The sequence below is a fragment of the Elaeis guineensis genome, chromosome 4 (genome assembly GCF_000442705.2).
Source record: "Elaeis guineensis isolate ETL-2024a chromosome 4, EG11, whole genome shotgun sequence".
Taxonomy (NCBI): domain Eukaryota; kingdom Viridiplantae; phylum Streptophyta; class Magnoliopsida; order Arecales; family Arecaceae; genus Elaeis; species Elaeis guineensis.
The window spans coordinates 135,924,621-135,951,525 of record NC_025996.2 but is presented as its reverse complement, the minus strand read 5'-3'; the positions used below and the strand labels follow the sequence as shown (position 1 = coordinate 135,951,525).

Genomic DNA, 26,905 nt, shown 5'->3' with positions numbered 1-26,905 from the left:
TAGAGTGATTAATTATGTGGTGCTCAAAATAATCACTAGTTTTATATCATAATTACTCTATTTTTGAATTAATAAATTGAAGAATGATAAACAAAAAGTTGTATGAGGGATATTTTCATGCCTCCGATCCGAGATTGCGAGCCAGAGATTGCAGCAACCATCGCATACTTATGAAGAACTCTCTCCATAAACATATAAGATATTTCAAAAACGATATCAATACAAAAATAATATCTTAGGTATAGCGGTATTGGTTGTGCTTTATGCATGAGCTAGAAGAGCTGTGGCTAAAAATATAACTTTGTCAGACATGATAGGTAAGAGGAGGTTGAGTGTGCAAGAAATGAGAGGAATTACTGGGGTTGCATTATATTAATGGGCTTGGCTAGCCTTATAACTTGAACTCCGTAGCCTACAATCCAAAGTCCACTTTTGAGACACCAAGATTTGCGCTGGCTAGAGTAATTATTAATCGTAAGATCCAAGAGAATTGAAAAAATAAATTATTTTATAATTTTAACTTTATTTTTTTTTCACTTTATATTAGTAAAAACAATAACTTGTTAGTGCACATGATGATCTTTCTCTGTTTCTGAAATGGAGTTACAAGATAGAAGGAAGAAGTAGCAAGAAAGAACTCCCATAAATATTAGAGAACAGCACTAGAAACTTTAGTGGATGCAAAATACTCTTTATAGTGGCTAGACATTTCCATTTATTGTTGTAGGATCTCTTGAACTTTCCTATAACGTACCACATTTATTTCTTGCAAAAAAAGGTAAGTAATAAAAATATTCCATATAAAATCAACTATGCCATCTCATGGGAAGATATGTAATTCATGACTGTATGCCACCGTTCACTTAGGATCGAATCTAATACCACAGTTTTTATTCATTTCGTTAATATTCCACATTTATTGGTTCAAGAACATATTAGCCAAGTCCATGGTATCCACATCACTTGTTTTTGAAATAAATTAAAATGAGTACTACCAGACTGACATGCACAAGTTGCCGAGGCTGTGCAAATTTTTTTTTAAATAATATTTTTTAATAAAATATTCTAAATTTATGGTCGTCTAGAAAATATTTCTCATTTTACCATGCCCAATGAAATTGTGGTTGACATAGCCATCTTGATAGCTGACATGGCGCTGTTGAAATCATGAGTTGAATTTATGGCTCTAACTAAATCAAAAATCATAGATTTTATTCATAATTTTTTATTTTTTTGGATGGACGAGCATTGAGGAGCCGCACGGATGTCGGAGGGAGATAGGGGTTGGGGGTGCGCACGATGGAGATAGAGAGGGTGGGGAGGGGGGATGTGTGTTGGGGTTGGTGTCCGGACAGGGAGGAAAGAGAGGGAGGTGGTTGGCACGATTTGAGCCTGAGGGAGGTGGGGTAGGGTTGGGGGGCGGTGGTGACGGACGCCACGGGGGATAAGGGGAGCGGGTGCGAGATTTTTCTTTTCTTTTTTGAGGTGGACGAATGTGGGGGTGGTGGTGACAGGCGTGGATCCACGGGGTGGGGCGGAGGGGTGCTGCGAGGGGTGGAGGGTGTGAGCGGAGCCGGCATGCAGGGAGTGGGGGAGATTTTTATTTTTTTTAATTTTTTTGTGACGAACGGTTGTGAGGGCAGAGGCGGGGGTGGTGGTGACGGGCACTGATCGGCGGGGTGGGGCGGAGGGGCACCGTGGGGGGTGGGGGGCACGAGCAAAGTGGATGCAGGGTGTGGGAGGAGATTTTTTTTTTTTTGTGGTGGATAGAGAGGGTGGGGAGGAGGGCGACGGTGGTGGCAATGGTCACGGAAACTCGTGCATTTGAAGGAGCCGCACCCCACCATCCCCTCCCCCCTCTAGTGCCCGCAAGTCCTCCACCCTCATTATGCAAAAGAAGAAGAAGAAGAGAGTGGGGAAATCAAAGAAGAGAGTGGAGCGGAGTAGGCAGAGGATTGTGGGAGATTTCTTTTTTTATGGCATACGGTGCTGGAGGTAGAGGCGGGGGTGGTGGTGACGGGTGCGGGAGGGGCGTGGATTGAGAGGGAGGAGAAACGATGAAAAAAAATGAAAATAGAATCATGGGCTCCCCCCATAACTTCAGTAAAATCGTGGGTTAAGCCCATGATTTCAAATTTTTTTGATCCACTTGACATTATAGGTTCAATCCACGATTTCAACTAAGATGATGTTGAAATCGTAGGTTGAACCTACGATTTCATGTGATACGATAAAATAAAAATAATTTTTAATCCATGATAGTTTAAAAATATTTTATTAAAAAAATATCATTTTAAAAAAAATCTAAGGCTGTATTGCATAACTCTTGAAAAATATTATTCTAGTTACTACAAAAAAAAAAGATAAATTATATCTCTAGTTCTTAAACTATATCAGATTTTTTTTAATGTTCCTAAACTACAAAACTGTAATCTTTGGTCCCTAAACTTTTTAAACCATTTTAATATTATCCTTCATCTATTTCCGATGCCTTTCTTGCACCGAAAATCTTATGTGGCAGTCACCAGCGCTGATCTGGAATAAAAACATAAAAAATCTCTCTCTATCTCTCCCTCACCACCCCCCTTCTCTCCCGCGACCGCACTACTGCCCTTCTCCGCTGTAGCCCCCCCAGCCATCCCCCACCCCGTGCTAGTGCCGCCCCACGCCCCCTTTGTCGCCCCTCTCCATTGCAACCCCCACTCCCCTCCCCATCACCGGTGCCCATCTCCATCACCCCTGCCGTCCCTCTTTGCCATAGCCCCCCAGCACCTGCACCCCCCTTCCCAATCGGCACTCGTGCCCCACCCACTCCCCACAATTGTTGAGTGTAGCCATGGATTCAACAATTGTGGCTATGTTATTCTTAGGTTAATACCATCGCCCCCACCCCTCAACCACCGGCACCCATCTCTGGTCCCACTGCCATCCCTCTCCGTCATAGCCCCCACCCCCCTCCCCACCTCCAGTGCCCCTCTTCGCCCCCTGCCGTCCCTCTTCGTCGTAGCCGCCACCCCCTCCCTCGCCTCGCCCCGCCCCGCCCCGCCCCGCCTCCAGATCGGCCGCCCCTCGCCCTCCACTATCGCCCCCCTTTCTCCTTCTTTGCCTCCCACCGAGCCCCCTTTTCGCCGTCACCAACCTCTCAAAAATAAAAAAATATATATAAAAAAAAAGCTTCCTTGTTCCTCCGATGTCGTCTAAGTTTTTCTGCTCCGTCGCTCCAAACCTCCCATCCTATTGAGCCGATGGAAGGGGCGCAGAACCCACCGACAATGACGAGCTGAAGGTGGGGTGGGGTGTGCCGGGGAGTAGAAGCGTGGGGCACACAGGGTGGGGCAGAGGCACCAACGCACAACCCATCAATGTCGGAGCGGACTGGGGTACGATGGGGGTGCAACCAGTAAGGTTGGTTGGGAGTAAGGAGAAAACTCCTGAGTCTTCTTCGTTCTTTATTTATTTATTTATTTATTTATTTTATGATTCGTATTTTATTTTATAAGCGCGCTGGTGCCATTTCTTCAAAAAAAATGATCATATAAGTATCGGTTCAGTGAAAAACAACTAAATCGGTGAGAGGAAGTCATCGAAAATCGATCGAAGGACGATATTAAGGTGATTCAAAATGATCAAAATCAAAAATTATGATTTTATAATTTAAAAATTATTTTAAAAAATTAATATAATTTAAAAATTAAAGATATAATTTATTATATATATATATATATATATATATATATATATATATATATATTGTCCTGGCACGGCCCTTACCAGATGCTTGTGACTTGGGCTTTTATGTTTGGGGATTTTTATTTTTGGTAACTTGGTTTCCACCTGAAGCTCCAGCGTTCTCAGCTGCAAGCCTGCAGCCATGGTTGGCATAAAATGTTGGTCCGCTGACGCCTCGCAGTTGGCGTCCCACGCAAAGGAATTCCCCGGTGCCGCCTCGTCCACGTTCGGAGCAATTGTTGCCTGGACCCCGCTCGGGTAGACCACCCAAATCCCACGGTGAATAACACGCCACATTAACCTTTGCATGTCACGAATTCCCAATTGCACGTTTTCTACCGTACACGTGCTCCGAGATTTACGCTTTTCTACTTGGGCGTGGTCCAGGCAATAATTTCTCCCCGTTGGAAACCAATAGTTTCTCCCCGTTGGAAACCACCGTTGGATCACCATCCGCATAAAGCGCTCCGAACTCCGACAATCAACGTACGTCTGTCCGCATAGATGTGGAGAGGGTTTGGTGATGTTCATGCCATCGCGCGAAAGATACCGCCCCAACCTGCCGCGGTAGCCGAGCGAGATACGCTGGAGTCTGGACGCTGCCAATCGATAGTTAGTACAAGTCTTGTACGTTCCACATTAGGATTCCCCAAAAGTGGTAAATATTCTTATAAAAAGAAGTAGTAAATATTTTCCAAGAGCCAGGTGGACGCCAATCTTCTAGATACAGTGTCGGAGCACCCCCACGGACCGTTCACTTGTGCCGTCCCTGGCCCATCAGACGGTCCTTCTTCGTTTCCGTGGTGCCACCTGTCAGAAACAAATAGTGAGGAAGCGCCACCCCTCTCCACTCCGAAGAACCCAAGAACGGAAGCAGGGCCAAGAGGGAGACAGAGGAGATGATTTGGGTTGTGGTCTTGGGTGTGTTTCTGGTGTGCTTGGGGATGGGCGTGGTGTTCTCCGTGTACGTGTTGATGCTGTGGTACGCGGGGCTCCGGGAGGAAGCGTCGGCGGCGGCGGCGGAAGCGGCGGAGAAGAAGGGGAGGAAGAGCGGTTTGACGGAGGAGGAGCTGGAGAAGCTGGAGGAGGGGAAGGTGGGGGCGGGGGTTGGGGCGGAGTGCGCGGTGTGCCTGGAGGAGATGGCGGAAGGGCAGGTGGCGCGGGTGATGCCGGGGTGCCGCCACACCTTCCACCGTCCCTGCGCCGACGCATGGCTCCAAGCCCACCCAGCCTGCCCCCTCTGTAGGGCTCGCCTCCTACCTCCTCCCTCTCAACCCCAACCTCAAACCCAAGTCACTTCTCCTCCTCCTTCTTGATTCCAATATTATTCCCTTTCAATCATTAGATCACTTAAAACAAAATAAAATAAAAGCACTCTAGCTTACCCCGTATGTTTGTTGTTCTTCCACATTCGTATTTAGGTTCTAATTATGTGTTGCGATATAGGAATTTCTTTGTAATTTCTTTTATTAATTAAAGAATTAGTGGAGTTTTTCTTAGCGTAATGTTTTGTGCTGGTTTTATCTTTTCTTTGTGCCTGTTTTTGTTGCGTCTCGGTTGATTTCTTTAAAGGATTTTTGAACCATATTCTGAATTGGGATGCTTCAAGAAGCCTCTGTTTTTGAGTTGTTTGCTTGGGAGTCAGAAAAAGAAGCAGTCATCCTACTGAGTGCAATTAATGGGAAAGGATGTCAGGCAAAGTTAAAAGGTTGTAACATTTTGGGTTCCTTCAGAAATATGTCCCCTTCGGTTTTATAGTTTATAATTCTCCTTACATAGTTTTATTTTAGTTGAAAGGATTGTAGTGTTTATTGGAGGGTAGAAAGCTTTGTGTCTGAGCGTGTCAGAGCTGCATGCAGGCGCATCCTCTGGGAGTTGTTTGAATTCCCAAACTTGAGGGGTTGGTGTTTGTGTTATTTGGAAAACAGTTGATAAAGCTACATTGGAGACCAAGAGGTATTTGAAGGGTATATGGTATAAATCAGGTTGTAATGATCATTCTGTGGCATTGATATGTAATGAGCACTGTGAGTGCTGTTGAAGTCTAAGTTTCATTCTAAATAAATGTATTATAATGGCACAAATCATTGCTACTGGTACCAGATATTTCATGGCTTGGGACCAGAAGAAAAGCAATTATCAAGATACTTTTGGATGCTGCATTGTTGATTTTTTTTTTTTTTTTTTTGATCAAAAGGGAAGCAGAGCAGCTGCCATCCGGCTTTTATTGAAATGATGCATTGTTGATCAAGGAAACAAAAGTTCAACTCCGATTTCTTCTCTCACAAGCTTATGGTTTTGATCACCAGATTTCTGGTTGGAATTACTAGCTGAACAAATTCAGACTATGGCAACAAATTCCAGCCATATTTGGTCGCTGGAAGAAGAAGAAAAGCATTTATTTTTATATTTGGATGCTGTTTGTGGATGATGGCGACAAGAGTTTGACTCTAGTTTCTACTCTTGGAAGCTTATGGCATCATAATTGGTGTTTGAAGTCAACCATTAGTGGTAGGTCACTGCCGGAACGAATTTTCTTCTGTTAGGCCGAAAGTGATGTCATAGGTTAGGTTAGCTTACGAATTGTTTTTCTTGTTCTTTTGGAACTCGAGGGCATCAAAACATCCCTAGCTTTGTAAAGGGTTCCCAAAGCTTATAAATAGCCTCTCTTGTTCTCAGTTTGATCATTGAAAAAATTAATAAGCTTGTCTTTTTGCTGGGTATAGTCTTGTGTTCTCTACTTATGTTGTGGGCTCTTTACCACCTTGGTGGATCCTGAGGAACGGTAACATGGCTAGTTGGTGGGTTTCTTAGTCATGGAGCATTTCGAAGCCATTAGTTGGTGGAGTCTTTGAAGTTGATGAGTCCCTCTTGAAAATGAGGCACAAAGTTGGTAGTCATTGCTTGTTGTAGTTTTCCTTAGAATCTAAATCTTGCACTGGACCCTCCAACCAGCATCAACTTGTTTCATTTAAGAAAACATTTGGCTTCTAGTAGAAATAGTTTTAATATCAACAAGCAGAGCAAAACCCAAGCAAAACCGGAGGGAAAAAATCTAAATCGTTTAGTTTCAAATTTAAACGAGTTTAAGAATAGAAGGACCTATACCTGATTTCGTAACCCATTGCTTACAGGTGGGGTTGTCAATGGGTTAGGAGGGTTGATTAGCCTAATGACCTGGCCAGTAGAAACCGGGTTCGGGTTTAGACTCTCACCTTGGAAGCTCAATTTCGCTCAAAAATTGAGTCTCAATTTTTGGGGCCTTAGGCTGAAATTTTAGCTTATAATGAATTGGGCCTAACTCAGGCCTAGTCGGGTGGGCGTGGGCTTGGTACCCTCGGGCTTCTGTCAAGCCTGGGTCTTTGGGCTTGGGCTCTAAGGTCTGGGCTTGCGTCAGGCCTAGGCCCAACCTATCTTGAACTAAGAGAGATTCTTTATGTACCGCGGGCAGTGTAGAAAATTCGATGTGGAGTGCACCATCTTATTTGATTGATCCATATAAATCACTATTCAACGTGCATTTAGTATCTGTACGTTTAAAAATTTTGTATGACAAAAATACTTCCATATTTTAAAAAAAATTATGATATCATGTGGCGTAATATAGTTCAAGATGTCATAATATGGTCTAAGATATCATAATATGAAAGGGGTACTTTTGTCCAATTACTTTTCAATGTTCATTTAATGTCTGCAGGTTGTGACTTTTTCATTTGAAAATTTTGAATGATGAAAATGTCTCTATTTTTTAGAAAAAATTATGACATCCTGTGCATATTATGGACACAGGATATTATAAAATGGACATAGAATATCATAATTTTTTAAAAGAACAAAAGTATTTCATCATACAAAATTTTTAAACAAAAAAACCGACCTACAGACATTAAATGCATATTGGAAAATAGTAATTATGTGAATCAATCGGATACGATGGTACACTCTACATTGAATTTTCTATACCGCCCACGGTGCACAAAGAATTTCGCCTTGAACTAACCTATTGACAGCCACACTCATATGGCTGATATTGAGTTTGGCCCAGTCCAAGGCCCATTAGGCTGGACCGGCATCAGGTTGGGCTTTGGCTTGGTTCAATTCTAGGCCCAACGCTTGGGTCTAAAATCAACTGGACCAGCGTGGCTTAGCTATTTCTATTGATTTTGCATGATTTGTCTACATTATTCCAGTTCCATATCATGACGTAAAATTTTGTCTCCATCCATTTAAGTTTGGGTCACTTCTCCCTATAGTTTATCTGAGGAATTAGTTTTTTTTTTTTTTTGTGAATATTTGTGGATGATTGGATCATCTTAAAGAGGTTTTATTTAACTCGAAACAAGTGTGTTATTCTGGTGGGACCAAGCATTTTGTCCCAATCAAGCTAATTTGTGTTGCACCAAGCCTTCAAATTCAATCGAGCTTGGTCAGGCTGGTTCAGGTTAAACTCGGGCTAGAGCCAGAGAAAACTATTTAGGCTTGGAGCCAGCTCAAAATCTAAAATTTCCGCCACAACCTGGATTACTTGACTATTGAAGCTTAGTCTTTAGCATGGAATTTTGATTGCTAGGAAGAGAAATGTAGAGGAAAAGTTTCCAAATTTTTCTATTTTTCATTGAAATAAACAAATGAAAAACTAGGTTCTTTCTTTTCTCTCCATTCAACAAAAAAAAAAAAAAACTAGTTCTTTCAACGGAAACAAGTTTTTCGCACAATTTTCTTTGCAACTAAATATATGCGCTCAAGTAAAAATGTGAAACTTACACTAGAATGTTAGTATCTACATGTAAGTCGTGTGGGCCTTGTGTGAGTTGGACTCCGAGACACCACGAGTGATAGGCCCATGTGATTCGTGCCACGATTTAGATGGCTTCTGTTTACATGTTTGTGTAGGACCAGCAGTGTTCTTTCCTCAGTTCTCAATATCTTGAGTTATTACAAATTTATCAGGATGTTGTTAGGCTCCCGAGTGCTTGAGATTGTATGTCTTCTGTTAATTTTAGCTCTTAAAGGCTTAGTCTCCAGAATACCCCCAACCAACTATATCTATGAAGACTTGTACGGTTATATGATTGGTCTAATATTGTCTATACAATAGATAGATCTTGGATATTTATACAGAATCAAAGAACTCAAGAGATATTTTTGGACTAACCTTTTTAGATGAGGTCTTTGTTTATTTAACCCACCAAAAGCAGAGAGAGAGAGAGAGAGGTAATCTAGCCTTCGTAGAGAGAGGATGGAAGGAAAGATCTATTTTGGGCCAAATGACGTCCCAATATTGGTCTATAAATTGGGAAAAAAATACTTTGACCGTAGAACTTTCATCGAATTCAGCGCGAAGCCCATGATTGTGTTTTAACCAGCATTTCAAATAAGAGTCTAAGTGGGCAATGAGGCCAACAACTTTGAATCTACCATGACTCGTTGACATCACAATCACAGGTTCCACAAATTACCATATCTAACCAACAATAGTATTCTCGGCTGATTTGATAATTTGGCACCCCTTGCCATAACCATCAAAACCAAATCGACATCGACTCGGTTAGAGGCTAAATGATGGTACACTAGTCTAACTACAGGTTAACTAATCATTAGACTAACATATTTATTCAAAGAGAATCAGATCACCTCATTTATTGAAAACTATCCCAGGTTGAGCCCAAGCAAATCGGGACTAGCAAGTTTCAGCATGCGAAATCAATTTGGTCAAAACATTAGACCCAGTTAGATTTAGGTCAATCCAATCTATCAGTCTGATCCAGTTTTGATAACCATGCCCCTTGCACTAGTAGGATTATGTGCATGCACCTTCATTTTTATTAGATGATATTTAATCAATTAACTATGTTATCCTCGCTCAAAAATTGGACAATCACATGATACATGGAAGGATGACAGCTTGTGTGAGTTCCACCCAAAAAGCACAACTAAAAATAATAATTTTTAGTTGTTCAAGTTGAGAAGGTAGAGGAGGGGGGGGGGGGGCTGGTGGTAGCCGTTGGCGCGATGTGGGCTGTGACCGGTGCTGCCTTCTCCGGGGTCGTCGCCGCACGCTTCCCGCGTCTCCTCATCCGGGATGGCTACCGTTGCCGAGCCGAAGCCTCCTCCGATCCCCACCCCAACCGGAAGAAGGTGGTCGTCGTCGGCGCCGGCTGGGCCGGCCTCGCTTCCGCTCACCACCTCTCCAAGCAGGTACTCTCTCTCTCTCTCTGGGCACTAGCTTTTGTTAATCCAATTTGGAAAACTAGATCGAGAGGATCCTTTCATTAAGTTTTCTAGTCTTCTTCATGGCTTTTACGATGATAACTTGGCTTCAGGGTTTTGATGTTACCCTCCTTGAAGCTGGCAGTGGCCCTGCTGAGGAAGTCGGAGTGAGAGGTAAGCTGGATGTTACTCTAGTGTTTTCTTTTAATAATTATCAATATGAATATTTTTGCTTCATTATTTTGTTGATTTTCTTCTGAAAATTTAAAACTTATTGATGGTTAGGAATTAAGCTGAAATTACGCATTCCTTGCATCAACTTGGTGGATTTTTTTTTTTGCATCCTTTTTTTCGACCCAAAGTGTCCACATGAATTAGCTTCCTTATTTTGTTGGTTTTTTAATTAAATTTTTTGATCTTATAGGATTTGATCTAGGGAATTAAGCAAAAATTTGGCATCTGCTCGGTTTTTCAGGCAAAAGAACGTTTTCTAATCTCAAATTGATGGAAGGAAAGCTTTAAAAGTTTTATCTCTTATGATTGCAAGATGTGGTTGGGGAGTCATAGCATTCTAGCTTTTTTCACACTGAAGGAAAACCCTCCTGTGACCCTTCATCCTGGTCCTCTGGCTGAGGTGATACTAGCAGCAAACATAGTTCTTTTATCTTTTAAATTTAAGTGGATGTGCAAAGTTGCTGTCATAGAAAATTTAATCAGGCGTGCTGCAAAAGAGAGGTTGCCGTTCCATAATCTACTTCCTCACTTATCACTGCAATTAACCAGGTAGGACCATGGTATGAGTAGTTGTTCTATTAGGCATGTAGGACATAGTTAATGAAATGAGGGGAAAGAAGATTTTCTTTTTTGCAAGGAAAAAGGTCTTCGAAAGTAGTTTTCTTTTCAGAAAATTTTTTCCATTTTTTGTTATAAAAGTCCATAAAACCTTACCTTTTGAATTGCACCAAAATTCTTTGGACAACTAAAGGTAATATCAGGGATACTTCTGGAAAACTAGGGTTGGCTTTTTTATTTTTGGGTTTTCTTTTCCTTTTCCAATTTCCAAACATCAAGAAAAGAAAATGAAATGTGTGGTTTGGTTTTTCAACAAAGGTAGTGGTGGTCTCTGGGCAAGACATGTTATAGTCTGTGACATTGTGGGAGATAAATGCTGATATCTACCCTGATGCCCTAGAAAAAAATTCTGAGCAAGTGTGCATGTGAAAAGGAATTCAGTCATTGTTTAGCAGTGGAGAACATATGGTAGTTATTAACAACATAAGTTTGCAACTATGTTGGAGGAGAGAAAGCTGCCTGTTTGTGCTACTGATACAGAAAGTGGGATATCAAGGTAGGCAACAAATGCTAAACTATAAAACTAGAAAAGATGAGGGAAGTTGGCTGTTTGCATCATTCCATGGATGAACATGTCTAAAAAAGATATTTTTAGGAATTATTTTTGAGTACCTAACATGATATCCATGTGCATCCACTTGATGTCTTGAAGGGACAATACATATCATCAAAAAAGTTGAAAGAGAAAGGCTGCTCTAGGATTCAAGCCAAAGAAGTAAGAATAATGATGCACGGTATCTTTTTCTTCTAATTACAATTGCTATGCATGCTTGAATATCATTGTAATCCTCTTAGAATCGTTCATCATCAACAAGCATATATCTTCTAAGAATTTTAATAATTGACTTAGTTTTATTGAGTTATTAATGTAGTTTGAGAACTCCTTTTCATGACATTATCAATGCATCTTGCCTAAAGAGATGAGGTTTACCTTTAATGCTTCCAAAGGAAGAATTCTAAAATTCATGTAGTAGATAAAATTTGATCATCTAAAATTGAGTTTTCTTCACAACCACTTTTAGGCATATATCTTTAAACTCATATGGTCAAGATATATTGACCTTGACCATAACCTTTACTAACAAACATTGTCAATTCTTTTGGTCTGACTTTATGGACCAAATCATGAGCCAACAAAATTTAGGCTTTGTTATAAAATGTAGAAGGCGAGCTATTGACCGAATGTAAAGTATTTGAGGAATATGCGAGTGATGGTGTTTCTTGGGTATTTATAAATTTCTTTGGTGATCTACAAGGAAAGTATCAAAATGTTTGCAAGAATTTAGAAATATATAAAAAATTTCATAGAGATCCAATCATGGTCATTAACTTGGTCTATGAATCCTTGATGACACTATATCTTGATACAGTTGAAATTTTATAGAACATTTTTAATAGAACCATTTTTCCTGATAGCGCCTATTGTTGGTTGATTCTCATGATTTCTGTAGGATCTCAAGATTTTCTGATTGATCATTACAATTTTGAATGGACTTGTCAAGATGTCTATTTATATCATTTGAATGTCCTCCCGGCCATCAGATGATTTGGATAGGGTTGCTACCAAATATAATGCTTCTCAGGACATAGGTTTTCTGAAGATGTTAAAATGTTGATGGTGAGTGGCAATAAATCATGTCATAAGCAAGCCAAGCACCACTTCTCATGAACAAGTGATCATCAACCTCAATATGTTTAATGTAATAGAGGTACCAATCATGTGAAGAGCATCCAGTTTATCACAAATTAATGTATCTAGCTTGGATAAAGTAATGCCAATGCCTTTGAAAATGAAAGAAAGTCAATTCAATTTAGTGGCAGTGGAAGTTATGGCTCGATCCATAGCCTCAATGCTAGACCAATTACAACCCCAGGAACAGCTGAACAAAATAATAGAAAATTAATAAATAATAAAATTGGAATGACACACCAAGATTTTATGTGGTTCCCCCAACATCCGGGCTGCATTCACCAGGGAAGCAAGAGATCCCCTATAAAGTCCAGGGCTTCTTACAAAAGCTAACAAAGAGAAGATAGTCCAGGAAGCGAAGATCTTGCTGAGGAAGCTTTATAGAAGAAGCACACCATTGCGAGGCCACCAAATGTCAAGACCTGAGATAAACCACCAAGAAAATAATTTTGTTTTTCCTCATCTCTCTTTTTTTCGCTCTTCTTGGATTTCTCTTCTTTCCTTGCTTTTTGGTCTCTTTCCACTCACCGCCAACCACGCCTCAAAAGTGGTGTTTCACTGCACCCAAAGGATGCCCAAATCCCACATTATATACTAAAGGTCCCCAACCTCTATTCTTCTTAAAGTAGGAACTGAAGAGATGCTAATCTAAGTTATATGTGGCAAAGAAGCCCCAATTCTCAACATGCCCTAGCTTGGCTTCAATTGCCAAGCTAGTCAAGACAATAATCAGAAACCTCCATCCACCATCTCTCAGACAACAACCCTTCTCTCTAGGGTAACTAGCTCCCTCTAGCTTCCTATGAACCCAAGCCCTACTTGAATCCACTTGTCCTGTCATCTATAGCTCCCTTTAAGAAACTCCTAGGGGAAACTGCATGTGTCACCATGGCAAAAATGACCCTAGATGGTTGCCTATATATAACTGCACTGTCCTAACTCCTAAGCATCGCGTCTTCATCACCTTGTTGTATACATGAACAGAACTTCACATTGCAAACATCTGGCATTGCAATTCACTCCTAAGAAGCTACACATTCCTATGGTGGAGCATTGTGTGGATGGATGGCAAGCCCAGTCAGCATCTAGGAATGCATATAGATCCAATGTATTATTGGCCATAAAATGAATGGCACAAGTGAGTGTCTGAAGTACATCTGAGATCTGACAAAATTCTGTACACTTGTTGATAGTCTACTATTGTAGGGAACGCCATGGGCTGACAAGCATGACTTACTGAACAGAAGTCAGGTCTAGTCATGGTTAAGGGTCTTTTTAGGCAAAAAAAAAACCAATTCAGGGTTAAGTACTGAAGAGCACAGAACACTGCAATAATGAATGGTATAATCTGGCAGAAGGGCTGCAGACTTAGTCCCCACTAATATGGAGATAAGATTGCAAGAGTCCAACTGTGCAGGAGCAAGATCACAAATATATGTAGCTTGCGTCAGGAACAACATTAGAGATTAATGCTCTTGGATTCCAAGAAGATAATGAAGACTATGAAGTAGCCCAAGGTCTCCCATGGCAAATTCTTCACCCTGGTGAGAAATAAATGAATCAAGAAAGTCTGTATTATCACCTGTTAGATAATTTTGTCCACAAAAAGTTGTAGAATAATCAATTTAGCATACATGAGGACAATCAAAATTTAAAAGGTAAGTTATTGGCAGTGTTGCAGAAGAAGCCTAACCTCAAGAGAAAGAACTGAAACAGTCAAATTAGGTGTGTGGATCTGTTTAAGCCCATATGAAAACCCTGCTTAATGTAGCAGACATATATGGGCCTTGTTGAGTCTGGAAAACCTGGCATTTGCTCCATGAAAACTGGCTCTTCAAGGTAACCATGCAAATACATCTTTAACATCTATCTAACGAATTGATCACTGATTTATAATAGCGAGAGTAAGAATAGTTAGAACACTTCCTGTTGATAATGAGACAAAAAGTCTTGATAAATTTGAGTCCTTCTCTCCAGAAGTCGAATTCAAGCTCTTTGGCCATGAACAATATTTTTCTTGCTGCCTCAAATTTGTTGGACTTCAGTTGTACCCACCATACAATGCATATCCTTCTAGCTTTGCATCCTCAGTTAATTTTCTCATTTTTCAAACTTCCGTGTGCTTGAAAACCTCACCACATTTGAGATCCAATCAAGAGAGTCATTAAGGATGTCCATTCCTTGCTTGTTTTCCTGTCACATATTTTCTCCCCCCTGAGATGATGATTTCACAAGTTTTGATGAAGGTCTTCACAGTCAGGATTCATGCAAGGGCCATAGATCTCTTGAAAACAGACTCTGATGTTGCATTAATCAGTTTTTTGACCTTTTTATTTAAATAAGAAAGAAGCATCATTTCAATCCTAAACATTAAGTCAACCTTAAAATTTGAACAGCAAAGAAGGCTCCTAACTTCTGATACTATTCTGCAATTAATATGCTGTAAGACTGGAAAGAGTAAAATAGAAGAGGTTTTGAGAAAATAAAAAGAGGAGTTGATTGAGTTACAAAGAAGATTCAAGACTTAGCAATCTTGGTTTCTAGGAGGAATTTCATTATTCTGAGAATAAAGACTAAGAGGATTTCTTTGTATATTTCCTTTTGCTCTTTTCCTCTTTGCTCTTCATTTCTCGATGGACTTAAAAAGTCACTCCTATTTCCTAGAGAAAGAAGAAAAATAATCAAAACTTGTTTTCCTGACTCTACCATATCAATCTTCTTCTTGGGACTGCAATCTACAATGTAGGGAAGGGAATCTGAGGATTCTCAATATGTAACTTTATGTCAAACCATTTTATGGCTACATGCTAAGTCTGGTAAAGGCACATATACAAGCTTAAAGGCAAACCATTCATATTTGCCCTCTTATAGCTATTATAGCATATTAATCTTTCTAGTAAATCAAGGCTAGGTGGTCGTCTTGTAAATATTGTTGGACACCTGCATGCAAATGATGGTTGAAGAAAGACTTTTGAACGAGATGATTAAGGGGATGGTGCATATAAAACTAATTTTGCAAAGACAGCGTTGTTGAGTTGCATCTCTGGTAGATAATGCTGGAAATGAGTGGTTGCCCAATCATTTCAGAAAAAAAATCTTTTGGCATTTGCATGTATGTGTTTCACATTTTGAGAGATTTCAATTTTTATCCTAGAGTAAAGAATAGAGTTTGTAGTTTTGCTTTTAAATTTTCATTCTTAATTGATCTTAACCCTTTATGCCATCTGCAGGATTTTGGTATCCTTATCGAAATATATTTTCTTTGGCTGATGAGCTTGGCATCCAGCCATTCACCAAGTGGACCAGATCAGCATATTACTCCCCAGAGGGCATGGAGGTACTGTTCATTTGTATATACTCCATGCAAGTGAATGTTTCTCTTTCTCCAAAATTTTGCAGAGAAAACCCATTTTATTTTCATTTTAACAAAGGATCATTTATATTTGTTGATTTTTATTACTTTATTTTGCTAATGTTCCATTTTGAACTTGACTTGACTGTTCAGTCCCGAACCTCAAATAAATGCATGCATTAAGCCCGTAGATGCATTAGTTTATGCCAACATACTAATGACTGAGGATTTAAATGCCTGTGAAGACCAGTTCATACCAGTTGTTCCTTGTTGGTTTTTACTGACACATGATATGTCATCTTACTTGTGCCATGCCAGTACCAAGAGCATACTGCGTACCAACATTGATATGGCACCATGGCATACTGCCAAGTTGCCAGTATGGTATTGGTACATATACCAGAACTGACACTTCAACTACTTGTTTGTAATGGATGCATACAAAATACTCATAAATACACATGCAAATATATTATTATAATTGTTGAGGCAGGGCATAGTAGTTTAATAAAGTTCAAAATGGATTATTTCTGTCAAAACAAAAAAGTGACTCATTTTTGTGGAAAATAAAAATAGTGGTTCTTGCTTTCATAATTCCCTTCTTTCTTTTCTTCCTTTTGGTGTTATTGCTATATCATTGGAGCTATGCTAGTTGCATATGTATACTTATGAGCCTTTTAATGAATTTAGTACTTATCTTTTTATTTTTTTTTCTTTTAACTAAAAATTTGGGGCAGATAAGTCATGCAACTATTTTCATTTCTAGGACATTTTACTTATCATGTGCCTTTTTTGTGGAACCTTGCTTTGAGTGATTTGATAGTCATTTAGTTTTATGAAGGAACCAAGATTTCAAAATCTAGGTACAACCCCATAACACTCACTGGCTAGTTTGGTAGATATAGTATTGACACAGCATTTCAGCCAATATCGAAACAAAAAAGAGGTGTAAGAATGACTTCAAGCTTCATATTGAGCATTGGCTTGGGCTGTGGCTCGTGTTAACTCAGGATAGAGTTAGGAATCTCCATTAGGGGTGCTAGGCACTGGTTTTAGCCTATATGGCCGACATGCTCAATATTTGAAATCTTTCTAGGAACTATTTATAGAATTCTTGGGTTGAATATGAAATACAACAGATGAGACAAATTAGAAATTTATAATCAATCTCTCTCTCTCTCTCTCTATATATATATATTTTGTGACTCAATGCGTGAAGTTGATAAGTTCCTCAAATCCTTTGTGATGATTCTTTATTCAGACTGGCGATGAGCATCAAATCCACTTGTTTTATTGTAAAATTTTCAGTTGGTTTATTTGCCTATTCTATTTTCTTTGATTTTTGCTAAATTATCTAAATCTATCTTCTAAGATCTCTTTAACTCAATTACTCTTGATCTTTTATCTTGCTTGCATTTGATCCACCGCTCTATTAGCTTTTTCTGATAGCAATAAATTCCCTAAATTTTTCTCCATCCAAAATACTGCTATCCTTTGCTTTCAGTTTTACATATTTTAAATGCTTTTTATTTAACCTTAGATATACCCAATCCTAGCTCGATATTTATGAATTCTGAATCCTAAACTGAATAAGAGAGGCAGCTTCTTGCTTCAAGTCTAGCAAGGTTTGATGTATCAGGATTGGGCACCATATTAGTTAGGTACCAGATCAATAAAGTATGGATATAGTACCATGCCAACAGACAGTATATTGGACTAAGGTTTTAAATCTGTGGGATAAAAATATCCTAGTTTCTCCATAGAACGGGATGCTCTGCTATCCCGTCCTATCCCAACATCAATCCCGATCATGCATCCCGATAGATATCCTCCATCTCTCTTCTCCTTTTTTTTCTCTCTTTTTTTTCTTTCGTTCTTACTTTTTCTTTTTTTCTTTCCTTCTTTCTTTTCTTTCTTTTCTTCCACCTTCTTTTCTTTCTTTTTCTTTTTCTTTTTTCTTGTCCCTTCTTTTCTTTTTTTCTCATTTTTCTTCTTCTTTCTTTTTTTTCTTTTCTTCATCTTTTCTTCCTTTCTTTCTTTTCTCTTTCTTCTTCTCTCCTTGTGTGAATGAGTTTCAGAGTTTTGAACTCGTCCCAATCCCATTTTCTCATAGGAGTGGATGGGATAGCCAAAATGTTCATCCCTTTGGGACGTAAAGCCTTGTATTGGACTGTGCTAATCGATAATGTTATAGATTTTTTGCTTGTGTGAAAATCTGAGCATTGCTCTGAGTAGCAAGTTTCAATAGAGCCACAGATTTTATTCTTATTATGGTACATGAGATAGAAGTCAAATAAGATTGTGTTTGGGCTCTAGTGTCTACGATCTTCTACTTGATGGGTGGTACTTGATCTAAAATCTTGCTCCTTCTATGCATCCATTTTCTAACATTTCTAAAATCTCTTTAATCAAGCATCTCAAATTGCCATCACTAAGTAGCAATACCATGGAATGCCAATCGCCCTGAATCGGGTGGTTCGGAGCATGCTGGATTGTACTGGTGGCCAACCGGTGTGATTCAGCCGTTCAATTTGGAACACCAGCAAAAATGGAGCGAGGGAGAAGGAAAGAGAAGAAGAGAGAAAAAAGAGGGAGGGAAAAGAGATGGAAAGACCGGTGGTGGCCCTCTGAGGCTGTCGGAGGGCCGTCGAGGCCTCCAGATCCTCCGTCTTAGAGATTAAAGAGAGAGACATAGAGAGAGGGGGGAGGGAGAGGAATGGAGGGATGGGAAGGTGGTGAGGAGTTTGTTGGAGCCGGCTTCAAAATGTGAATCGAGTTAAAAAAAATGCGATGAAACATGAGCCACCCGCCCCTATTTCAAAACCGCGGATGCTGCAGATGGATTTCCACCTTTTGGTGGTCTCTCCGCCGCCTTTCCCTCCATTCCTCTCCCTTCCCTCCTCTCTCTTTCTTTCTAATCTCTCACGGAGGACCGTGGAGCCCCAGAGTCCTCGGTGGCCCTTTGAGGGACTCCGCGGCCCTTCGGTCCCACCACTAGCATCTCCATCGACCTCCCTTTCCTTCGCTCTTTCTCCTTGCTTCCCCCTCTCTCTCTTTTCCTCCCTAATTCTCCATCCTTTCTATGTTGGTTTGGGTCCGGTATGATCCAGTATGGAGGTGTATCGTTGGTTAGCCAGCATGGGATCCGGTTCTAAGTTGGTAAACCTCGAGTAATATATATATTTTCTTGATCATGCTAGTTATTATTTTTCATTGTCAGAGACCAAGAAACTTGTATTCTGTTCTAAAACACAAACACTAAATACTTAAGAATATGGAAGTCAGCAACCAACAAAAATAAGTGAACTAAAAATATGTGTAACATTTAATATTATAACACATAGATGCTTCTAGGTAGTGGGAATCTTCTGCGTCGAGTGCCACACTTGTTTCAAAATATCTTTGGGAACTTATCTAGACACTCACATCCTTATTATAAAAGAATTAAGAGATCTATTTTCCCCCACCCACACCCAAATCTACTCCCACACCCACACTCACTTTTGGTACCAAAGACTTGGACATTCACACATCCTCATTTACTTTGTTAAAATACTGCTTCTCTACTCCCTACCATAACCCACTCGAGATACTTGCACCTATTTCAGATCGCTTACTTCTAGACTTGTTTTCAAGGGTTCTCTGTATACATGAAATCAAAGGGAACTTAATCTGGAAGTGGAGTATATATCAACGACTTGTCTCTTTACTTCTCATGGTCTGAACTTCATGCTTGAAGATGACAATGTATTCAGACCCTAGGTTATAACTACTAGACTATTCATGGAAACTGCAAAATTTATCATTTCTAATTATAAGTCAGATATTTTGTTAATCTATTTTCTTTTAGAACTCTTGGTTTACAGGAAGAGAGTGGGGGGAGTGTGGTCAATGGAAAAATAGAAAAATACCTCATATTCAGTTGGAGTTTTTAAAGGAGAGAGATGGAAAAATAGCTTGTCCATGGGAATAAGATTTTTCACATTTTATGGGAAAGAAAAATCTATGTGAGACATGGGAAATTAAATTCCCACTAGCTAGAAATTGGGATAATTTTTTTCAAAAGTGCCCTTAAGCTTTTATATAGAATGGAGTATGTTTGCTATAGCGCTCCTTTATAGTATTTTATTATAAAGGGCATTTAAGATATTATCCTACCATCTTTTTTTATATTTTTTTTTGAAAATAATATTTTATTATTTTTTAATCCTTCTTCTGCGTAACTTCTCCTCTCTGGTACCTGCCTCCCCCCGCCGCCGCACGCCGCCCCTTCCTCCTTTGCCCATCTCTCTACCGCTCGCATTCCCACCACTGCACAACGCCCCCCTCCTTAGCCCACCTCTCCATTGCTCGCCTCTCTACCGCCACATGCCAACCCCTTCTTCCTCCTCCGTCTATCTCTCCATTGCTTAGGCCTGCCACCGCACGCTGCCCCCTTCCTCTGCTGACCACTCTGCCGCTTGGGCCCACTACTTGCCTCTCCGTTGCCGCACTCCGCCCCTTTCCTCCTCCTTCGCCCACCTCTCTGCCACTCGTCTTTCCGCCGCTACACACCGCCCCCTTCCTTCTCCTCCGCCCTCGGCAAAGACCCAAGCTCCCCCTCCTCCTCTTCCTCCTCTGTGGTGGTTAGAACACCCCAACCCCCCCCCCCCCACCTCACCCCTAAACCCCCCTCTCTCCTCCTCCCTCTCCACTTCCTCTGCTCTTGGTGACGACCCCACCACCTCACTCCTCCGCCCTCAATGCACCCCCCTCCTTGGGCCTTCCTCAACTCTGCCATCCACCCCCATCGAGAAATTGCAGTTTGGGACAGGAGGGATGGAGTGAAGTCTTTTGACAAAAAAACCCTGACATTCAATTTAATATGGGACTTGTCATCCATTTCAATGTGCAAATAACCCTAATCTTTAAGATATTTACCACACCAACCATACACATTGGTGCTCCAACTGGTTGTTGATTGAGAAATCTAAGCCATCTATCTTTAATCCGACAGCCAGAAATAGGTCAATCATAAAAAGACAAAATTATCCTTTGGAGCACTATAGCAAAACCCTAAGATCATTTCCTTCATTAAAAGCATAATAATTAACAGATTTTTTACACAACTTTCTCAGGAAAGTAGATGCTCAACCAAACATAAGCCACTTTAGAATGTACCACTTTTTCGTGGTCAACTAAACATACAAAAATCAATTTCTGAAGCATCATGTACCCAGGCCTCAGCTTCCTAGGAAAAATATTCCAATGAGAGAAAATTCTTCTTGCGAACCAAATGAGTCCTTAATTAACATTCTCATTGTAATGAATATTCTAAAGATATCTTATCTAAAAATAAGTGGAGTATCTTGGTGGTGTTTCCTCATGGAACAGCTAAGATCCATTGCATATTCTAAATGTTGTGGATCATAACCAGTCTGGTGTTTCATCATGTATTTGGATTTGAGTTCCATCCCTTTGATTGTTATTTTTTTTTAATGTAGTTATTTTTGGCTTTATGTAGCTTGCTGAGATAGCTGTTTTCTTTTCCTCTATATGTGCTACCCTCTGTTCTCCCTGTTGTGCTTGTTTCTTTTACATTTTGTGAAATGGATCAGGGTGGACATGCCACATTTTTCCTCGTAAAGGTTGTTAGAGGTATTTTCTTGATTTTGATTTAGGTCCTCTTAGATTAGTCACTTGTTAGTTGTTTCTCTAAATAGTCTCAGGCTTATTTCCTATTTCTTTCTCATGTAATGACAAAAGCATGGTTTATGTGTTCCAACCTTTGGTAATCATGAATTCTACTGTAAAAACTAAAAAGAGAACAAAGAAAACTCCTTGCATATCAATGCTCCATTTGTATCTTCAACAATATTGTTGGTTTTCATCAACTACAAGGTCATTGTCATTCCTGTCAGAAGTGTTTCCTGCTCTGGATACGTTCAGTGAAACAAGTTATTTGCTTTATGACATGGCATATATCTGGCATTTATATTTTGCTGGACCTAATACCTGTACAAAAACTGGATTTGTATCACCAACATGCAGGCTGAATTTCCTATATTTCAAGATATGCCTCGATTACCAACTCCTTTTGGAGCCCTTGTATACCCCCAAGTATGTTATACAATACCTTCATCTTTTCTGCTAATATTGTTGAGAACCAGGCTGGAGTTCTTTCTGTATCAATGTTTCCTCTTGGATATATAAGGCCTTTATTCTTTTGGCACAGTTTTTTCAGCTTCCTTTGGTGGATCGGTTGACATCAGTTCCTCTTATGGTTGCAGGTACAGATTCAAGGCTTTTTTTTGTTACTTAAGGGCCAATCCCTATGAAAGCACAATAGTTCTGTGGTTTGCAATTATGGTTAATAACAGTTTCTCCTGAAGTTTTACCCATCTAATATGCGCTAATGGCATGCAGTCATTGACTTTGACAACACTGATGCTGCCTGGAGAAAATATGATTCAAGTGAGTAAATATCTAGATCGCCTGTGGAATAAAGAATTCTTCAGACTAACCAGGAAAATTTCCATGATAGTGACTGCAAGGGAACTTTTTAAACAATATGGTTGCTCAGCAAGTCTCTACCAAAAGGCTTTTGAACCCCTACTTCAGGTTGGCCTATTTGGTCCAGCAGAACAATGCAGTGCTGCTGCAACCTTGGGAATGCTGTACTATTACATACTGTCCCATCAGGTTAGATTTATTTACTTAGCAGTATTGATTATGATATTTATATCTAGGCTCTAAATAAAATGGGAAGAATGTGATGATATTTTCAGATCTTCTTGCAGTAGTATATTTTATGTTGACAATTGGTATACTAGATATTCTTTTCCATGCTTTTATCATCTAAAGTCTTGAGAGATGTCTATCTTCTTTGTCCTTGTACAGCAAAACTTTGATGTTGTTTGGTGTCGTGGTAAAGTTGAGGAAAAAATTTTTTTGCCATGGCTGGAGTCAATGAAAGTAAATGGCTTAAAATTTCATGACAACAAAATGGTGACAGATTTTATGGTAAATGAGGATACTGGATGCATTTCAGGAGTTGTATGTGGGCAGGAGATTTATGAGGCCGATGCATTTATTCTGGCTGTAGGAGTTTCTACTCTTCAGTCCACCGTAATCAGCAGGTATCACTTAGTTCATATCATCTTCCAGAAAGTTTCAGTTGCCCCAATTTTAGCTTTTTTTTTTTTTTTCCTTTTGTGATCACTGGTCGTGTTTCAGTTAGGCTACCACCTAGTATTACGAGGTAAACTATCCTCTGAAGTCCCAATGTCCTGTTATTGTAAAGCCTGCAATAGTAATTTCTGCTTATGTGCCATTGTAGTGGAACCTCTCTTTATAATACGCGATATATCATAATTTCAGATCTCTGATTAGTGGTTTCCCTGTAGTTCTGCACTACAATCACGGCAGGAGTTTCTGAATGTTCTTAGCCTGGATACAATTGATGTACTCTCCGTTAAACTATGGTTTGATAGGAAGGTTTGCAAAATATGATGCTTCTTTTCTTAGGAAACAGGCATTTTTCAAGTAAAACCAAAGTATTCACTCCAAATACTATTAGGTTGAGATTCCAAAGGAAGCCAATGTTTGCTTTGGTTTTGATGATTCAACTGGATGGACTTTCTTCGTCTTGAACTCAATTTATGATGAATATAAAGAAGAACCAGCAACAGTGTTGGAGGCTGAGTTTGTGAGTTCCAATCCTATTGAAACTGACAATCTTTGACTGCCAGCAATAATTCATTTACAGTTTATTGGTAGAAATAGAAACAAAAATGCATTAATTTTTTGACGTCTTGCATGTGTATGTTTCCTTCACTGCAGTATAATGCCACTCGGGTTTTGCTTCTAAGTGATGAGCAGATTGTTGCGAAAGTGGTGTCATACCTTTCGATATGCATAAAAGAATTTCAAGAAGCCATAGTACTGCAGCATACTGTTGTCAGATTCCCCAAATCCGCAACTCATTTTTTTCCAGGTAACATTCTTATAGCTTAACTCTAGTTAACTTCTGATGAGTGTTTTGCAGTTTCTGTTGTTTGGTAAGTGAAACTTGCACCAGATACTATAGAACAATAGCCTTAGCTCATAAACTGTAGCTGCATCGCTAGGGGCAAATTTATGGCTAGATAACCAATCAATACATTTGAGAATCTCATCATCGATAATACCATTGACATCTCATGCTTACACAAGTTTATTCTTATGTGCATCATATGTCCAACCTCTTTCTCGTCAAGCTGGCAAGCTTGTGTCTTACGTACATTTTGCATGTATCATACCAACAAACCAATTTTCTTATAGCTTTCTGTAATGTACTAATTTTTGAAATATTCCTACTGCTACAACATTTATTTCGAGAATAAGAAGTCTGGGTATTGTTCTAAACTTGGGAACAAGATTTAGGCAACAGAAGGACAAACTTTTGGAATAGGTCCAGTGTGGGAAAATCTAAGAACCAACTATGATAGCTGAAAAGGGAGTCTAGGATTTGAGGACTTGTTCATGGCCACATAAGTCACGGGTATTTAGGTCAAGTTTAGGTCCATAACTCAATCAGGACTGACTTATGTGGCTGGGATGTCATGAGATGAAATCCACATTACCTGACTAATACTAGCTATATTTAACAGTCTCTTTCTCTCTCTCTCTCTCTCTCTCTCTCTCTCTCTCTCATGTAGATCAGCCTTCTCCACTGCCTCAGTCCACTGGATGACAGAGCTGGTGGAGAAGAGCCATAGAAACCCATATCCCATTTGTAAAGGATAACAACATCAAGCAACATCCAACCAGGGACTAAGCCCAGGCTGTACAACACAAAATCCCTGAAGAAAACAGAACCAGTGATAAAATAACGAAACTAAAAAAACACTCATGGGTGCAAGATTTCGACACCTCAAAGTATCTCATCACTTCTGCTCCAGATGATCTTCCTCACTGTCATTCTCTAACTGATGCCTGATAACCAGTGGCGAGACTACAAAAAACACATGTTTTTTTATTGTTTTTATAGAAGCCAATATGATCAACTAAAATAGAGAGAATTCGAGCTTGGTTATAGAGAAAATCTATGTAATCTCGAATCTTCTCATCGATCGTGAGTTCGCAGGTTCTTATAAGTACATGTTGCGGGGTTCAACTACCTTTCCAAATTTGTTTATGGCCGGCAATTGGATAGTCACTCGACATGGGTCCTGGTCACAGGTGAGCAAACGAAAACTCAGTATGAGTAGATACTTCATCTTTATACCAACAACACATGAAAGACATGTCATTTGTTATCTTTGGCAGGAGAAAGCATATGTGACAGGACTGGAAGCTGCTAACAGGGTGATAGACTACCTTGGTGAGGGTGATTTTGCCAAAATAATTGCTGTGGAGGAAGATGAGCCTCATATTGAAACACTGCGCAGTCTTAACAGAAGAGTCACTGAGCTAAAGGCTCAAATCCCCTTCTCTGACTTTTTTCTCTAGAAGAACCCATAATATTTTATCAGCACAAGATCATATGTATGTTAAGAAATACATAAAAAAATGATAATATAATGATTTACATATAAATTAATTTACATTGGGTATTTGCCCTTGTTTACACAATGCAGAGAAAGAAGGAGCAAGCATTGACAAAGCTGGGTTGGGTACACATTTTGATTTAATTTCCCGTTGGAACTTACTAACAGTGTAGTAGTTGGAATTTCCCTTGTCTCAGAGGGTGATTACAACAAAATTGTGTAAACAAAGACTTTCCCTGGTGGTTACACTTCTTAGCAACTAGAGATTCTTGGTTCAAGTCTTGGTTAGCGTATTCCCAATTGTTTGAGTATAGACAATTATAATATTGGTGGGTCTTCTTCCTTTCTCTCTCCCTCATAAGAAAAGAAAATTCTTATATGCGTTATAAGATAGATCTACAAACAAAAAGCTCTTCGCCATGAATGTCGGAGATAAATGAGAACAAGTCTTTGTGGAATCCTACCAGGAACCTGTTTGCTCGAGACATATCGACCCAACTGAGGTTGATTTTTGAGCATACAAATATATAATGAGAAGTTTTTTACATTTTAATGTGATCATGTGTTCTAAAATATTAAAATCTATTGGCTTCTAGCAGAGTTATATTGTATGGTTTCATAAGAGCAGCTTGAAGACCTTAATTACAACTATATTTATGCTTTATACATTTTTTCAAATAAATTCTGTTTAGACTTTTTTTTAGATGTTTGGAATATCATGAGAAAAGTTTCTTGCATGTAATAGAAACTGATTCTTGAATAGAAAACTTCATAACTTTTGCACTCGTGATTTTCCCTTCCTAATTTCCCCTATCGGTAGTCCATGAGGTCGGATAACCTCACGTTTCATGTTGCTTCAAGAAGGAAAAAAATTTTTCATCTTTTGAAGTAAAAAATTACTACTTACACAAGTCAAATGTTTGGTAATATCATTTTAGTAGTATTCCTACAATTGTAAAGACTTAAAAATATTTTTAAAAGCAAGAAAAACTCAGCTGCTTACTACTTTTGTGAGATTGATCTATATCATCCAAATATAGTATGGTTACATAATGTCAAACTTTAAATAGTATTTTCATTTAAGAATTTAATGATATATGACTTTTGAGAATGACTTTTTAGAAAGTAAAAGCACCACCGAACATGTCCTCGGAAAACCTCTAAGCCTTTGTATTATTCCACATCTGAGTCTCAATGGAAGAAGTGTTTAGTTCTGCAACATTGATAAGATACTAGAGGGAAACGAAGGCTACACATTCTATAATGAATGTGTTTTAGAATACTCAAAAGCCAATTAAATTCAAAAGGATACATTACTTATAAATTGCAAAGAACTACATGATGTATTGTAGTACATGTCATGAAGCAACTTAAGAGAAACTACATCTATATAGAATTAAAATTAAAAAAAGAAAAAAAGAAAAAAAATCTTCCCTGATTTAGTAACACATTAAGCCTGCCCAGTAGCTCCAGTGGAGGATAGGCTAGAAAGCATGGTACATGGAACATACAATGCCCATGATTTACTCAAATCGAACATTTGATGGAGGACCAAGATCCTGG

At 39.3% G+C, this 26,905-nt stretch overlaps 2 protein-coding genes across 7 annotated transcripts; both read left to right on the top strand.

Annotated features, from left to right (window-relative positions):
• Positions 1–4,431: 4,431 nt before the first annotated feature.
• Positions 4,432–5,228, top strand: LOC105042611 (E3 ubiquitin-protein ligase ATL23). The gene has a single exon (XM_010919896.4). The coding sequence runs from the start codon at positions 4,629–4,631 to the stop codon at positions 5,043–5,045; it is 417 nt and encodes a 138-aa protein (XP_010918198.1). The 5' UTR covers positions 4,432–4,628; the 3' UTR covers positions 5,046–5,228.
• Positions 5,229–9,665: 4,437 nt separating this feature from the next.
• On the top strand, positions 9,666–25,399 carry LOC105042554 (uncharacterized). Of its 6 annotated transcripts, none has more exons than XM_073256828.1 (15): positions 9,850–9,927; positions 10,053–10,113; positions 10,415–10,573; positions 11,444–11,525; positions 15,712–15,818; positions 21,864–21,932; positions 22,048–22,102; positions 22,239–22,286; positions 22,357–22,514; positions 22,713–22,951; positions 23,219–23,309; positions 23,392–23,520; positions 23,655–23,808; positions 24,940–25,034; positions 25,122–25,399. In XM_073256828.1, exons 3-15 carry the CDS (start codon positions 10,487–10,489, stop codon positions 25,302–25,304), a joined length of 1,497 nt encoding a protein of 498 aa, XP_073112929.1. In that variant the 5' UTR covers positions 9,850–9,927; positions 10,053–10,113; positions 10,415–10,486; the 3' UTR covers positions 25,305–25,399. The 6 variants fall into 6 exon arrangements, with proteins under 6 accessions (XP_010918126.2, XP_010918125.2, XP_073112929.1 ...); XM_073256829.1 differs by having other exon boundaries at positions 9,852–9,927; positions 10,364–10,573; XM_073256830.1 differs by lacking the exon at positions 10,415–10,573 and having other exon boundaries at positions 9,863–9,927.
• The last annotated feature ends 1,506 nt before the right edge of the window (positions 25,400–26,905 follow it).

Excerpts from the sequence above, each read along its gene's own strand:
- LOC105042554 (XM_010919823.4), top strand. The coding sequence starts at position 9,742 with ATGTGGGCTGTGACCGGTGCTGCCTTCTCCGGGGTCGTCGCCGCACGC. Across the intron at positions 22,287-22,356 it reads CTGGAGAAAATATGATTCAA|TGACTGCAAGGGAACTTTTT; the intron begins GTGAGTAAATAT and ends TTTCCATGATAG. Across the intron at positions 23,809-24,939 it reads CGCAACTCATTTTTTTCCAG|GTTCTTATAAGTACATGTTG; the intron begins GTAACATTCTTA and ends GTGAGTTCGCAG.
- LOC105042611 (XM_010919896.4), top strand. The coding sequence starts at position 4,629 with ATGATTTGGGTTGTGGTCTTGGGTGTGTTTCTGGTGTGCTTGGGGATG.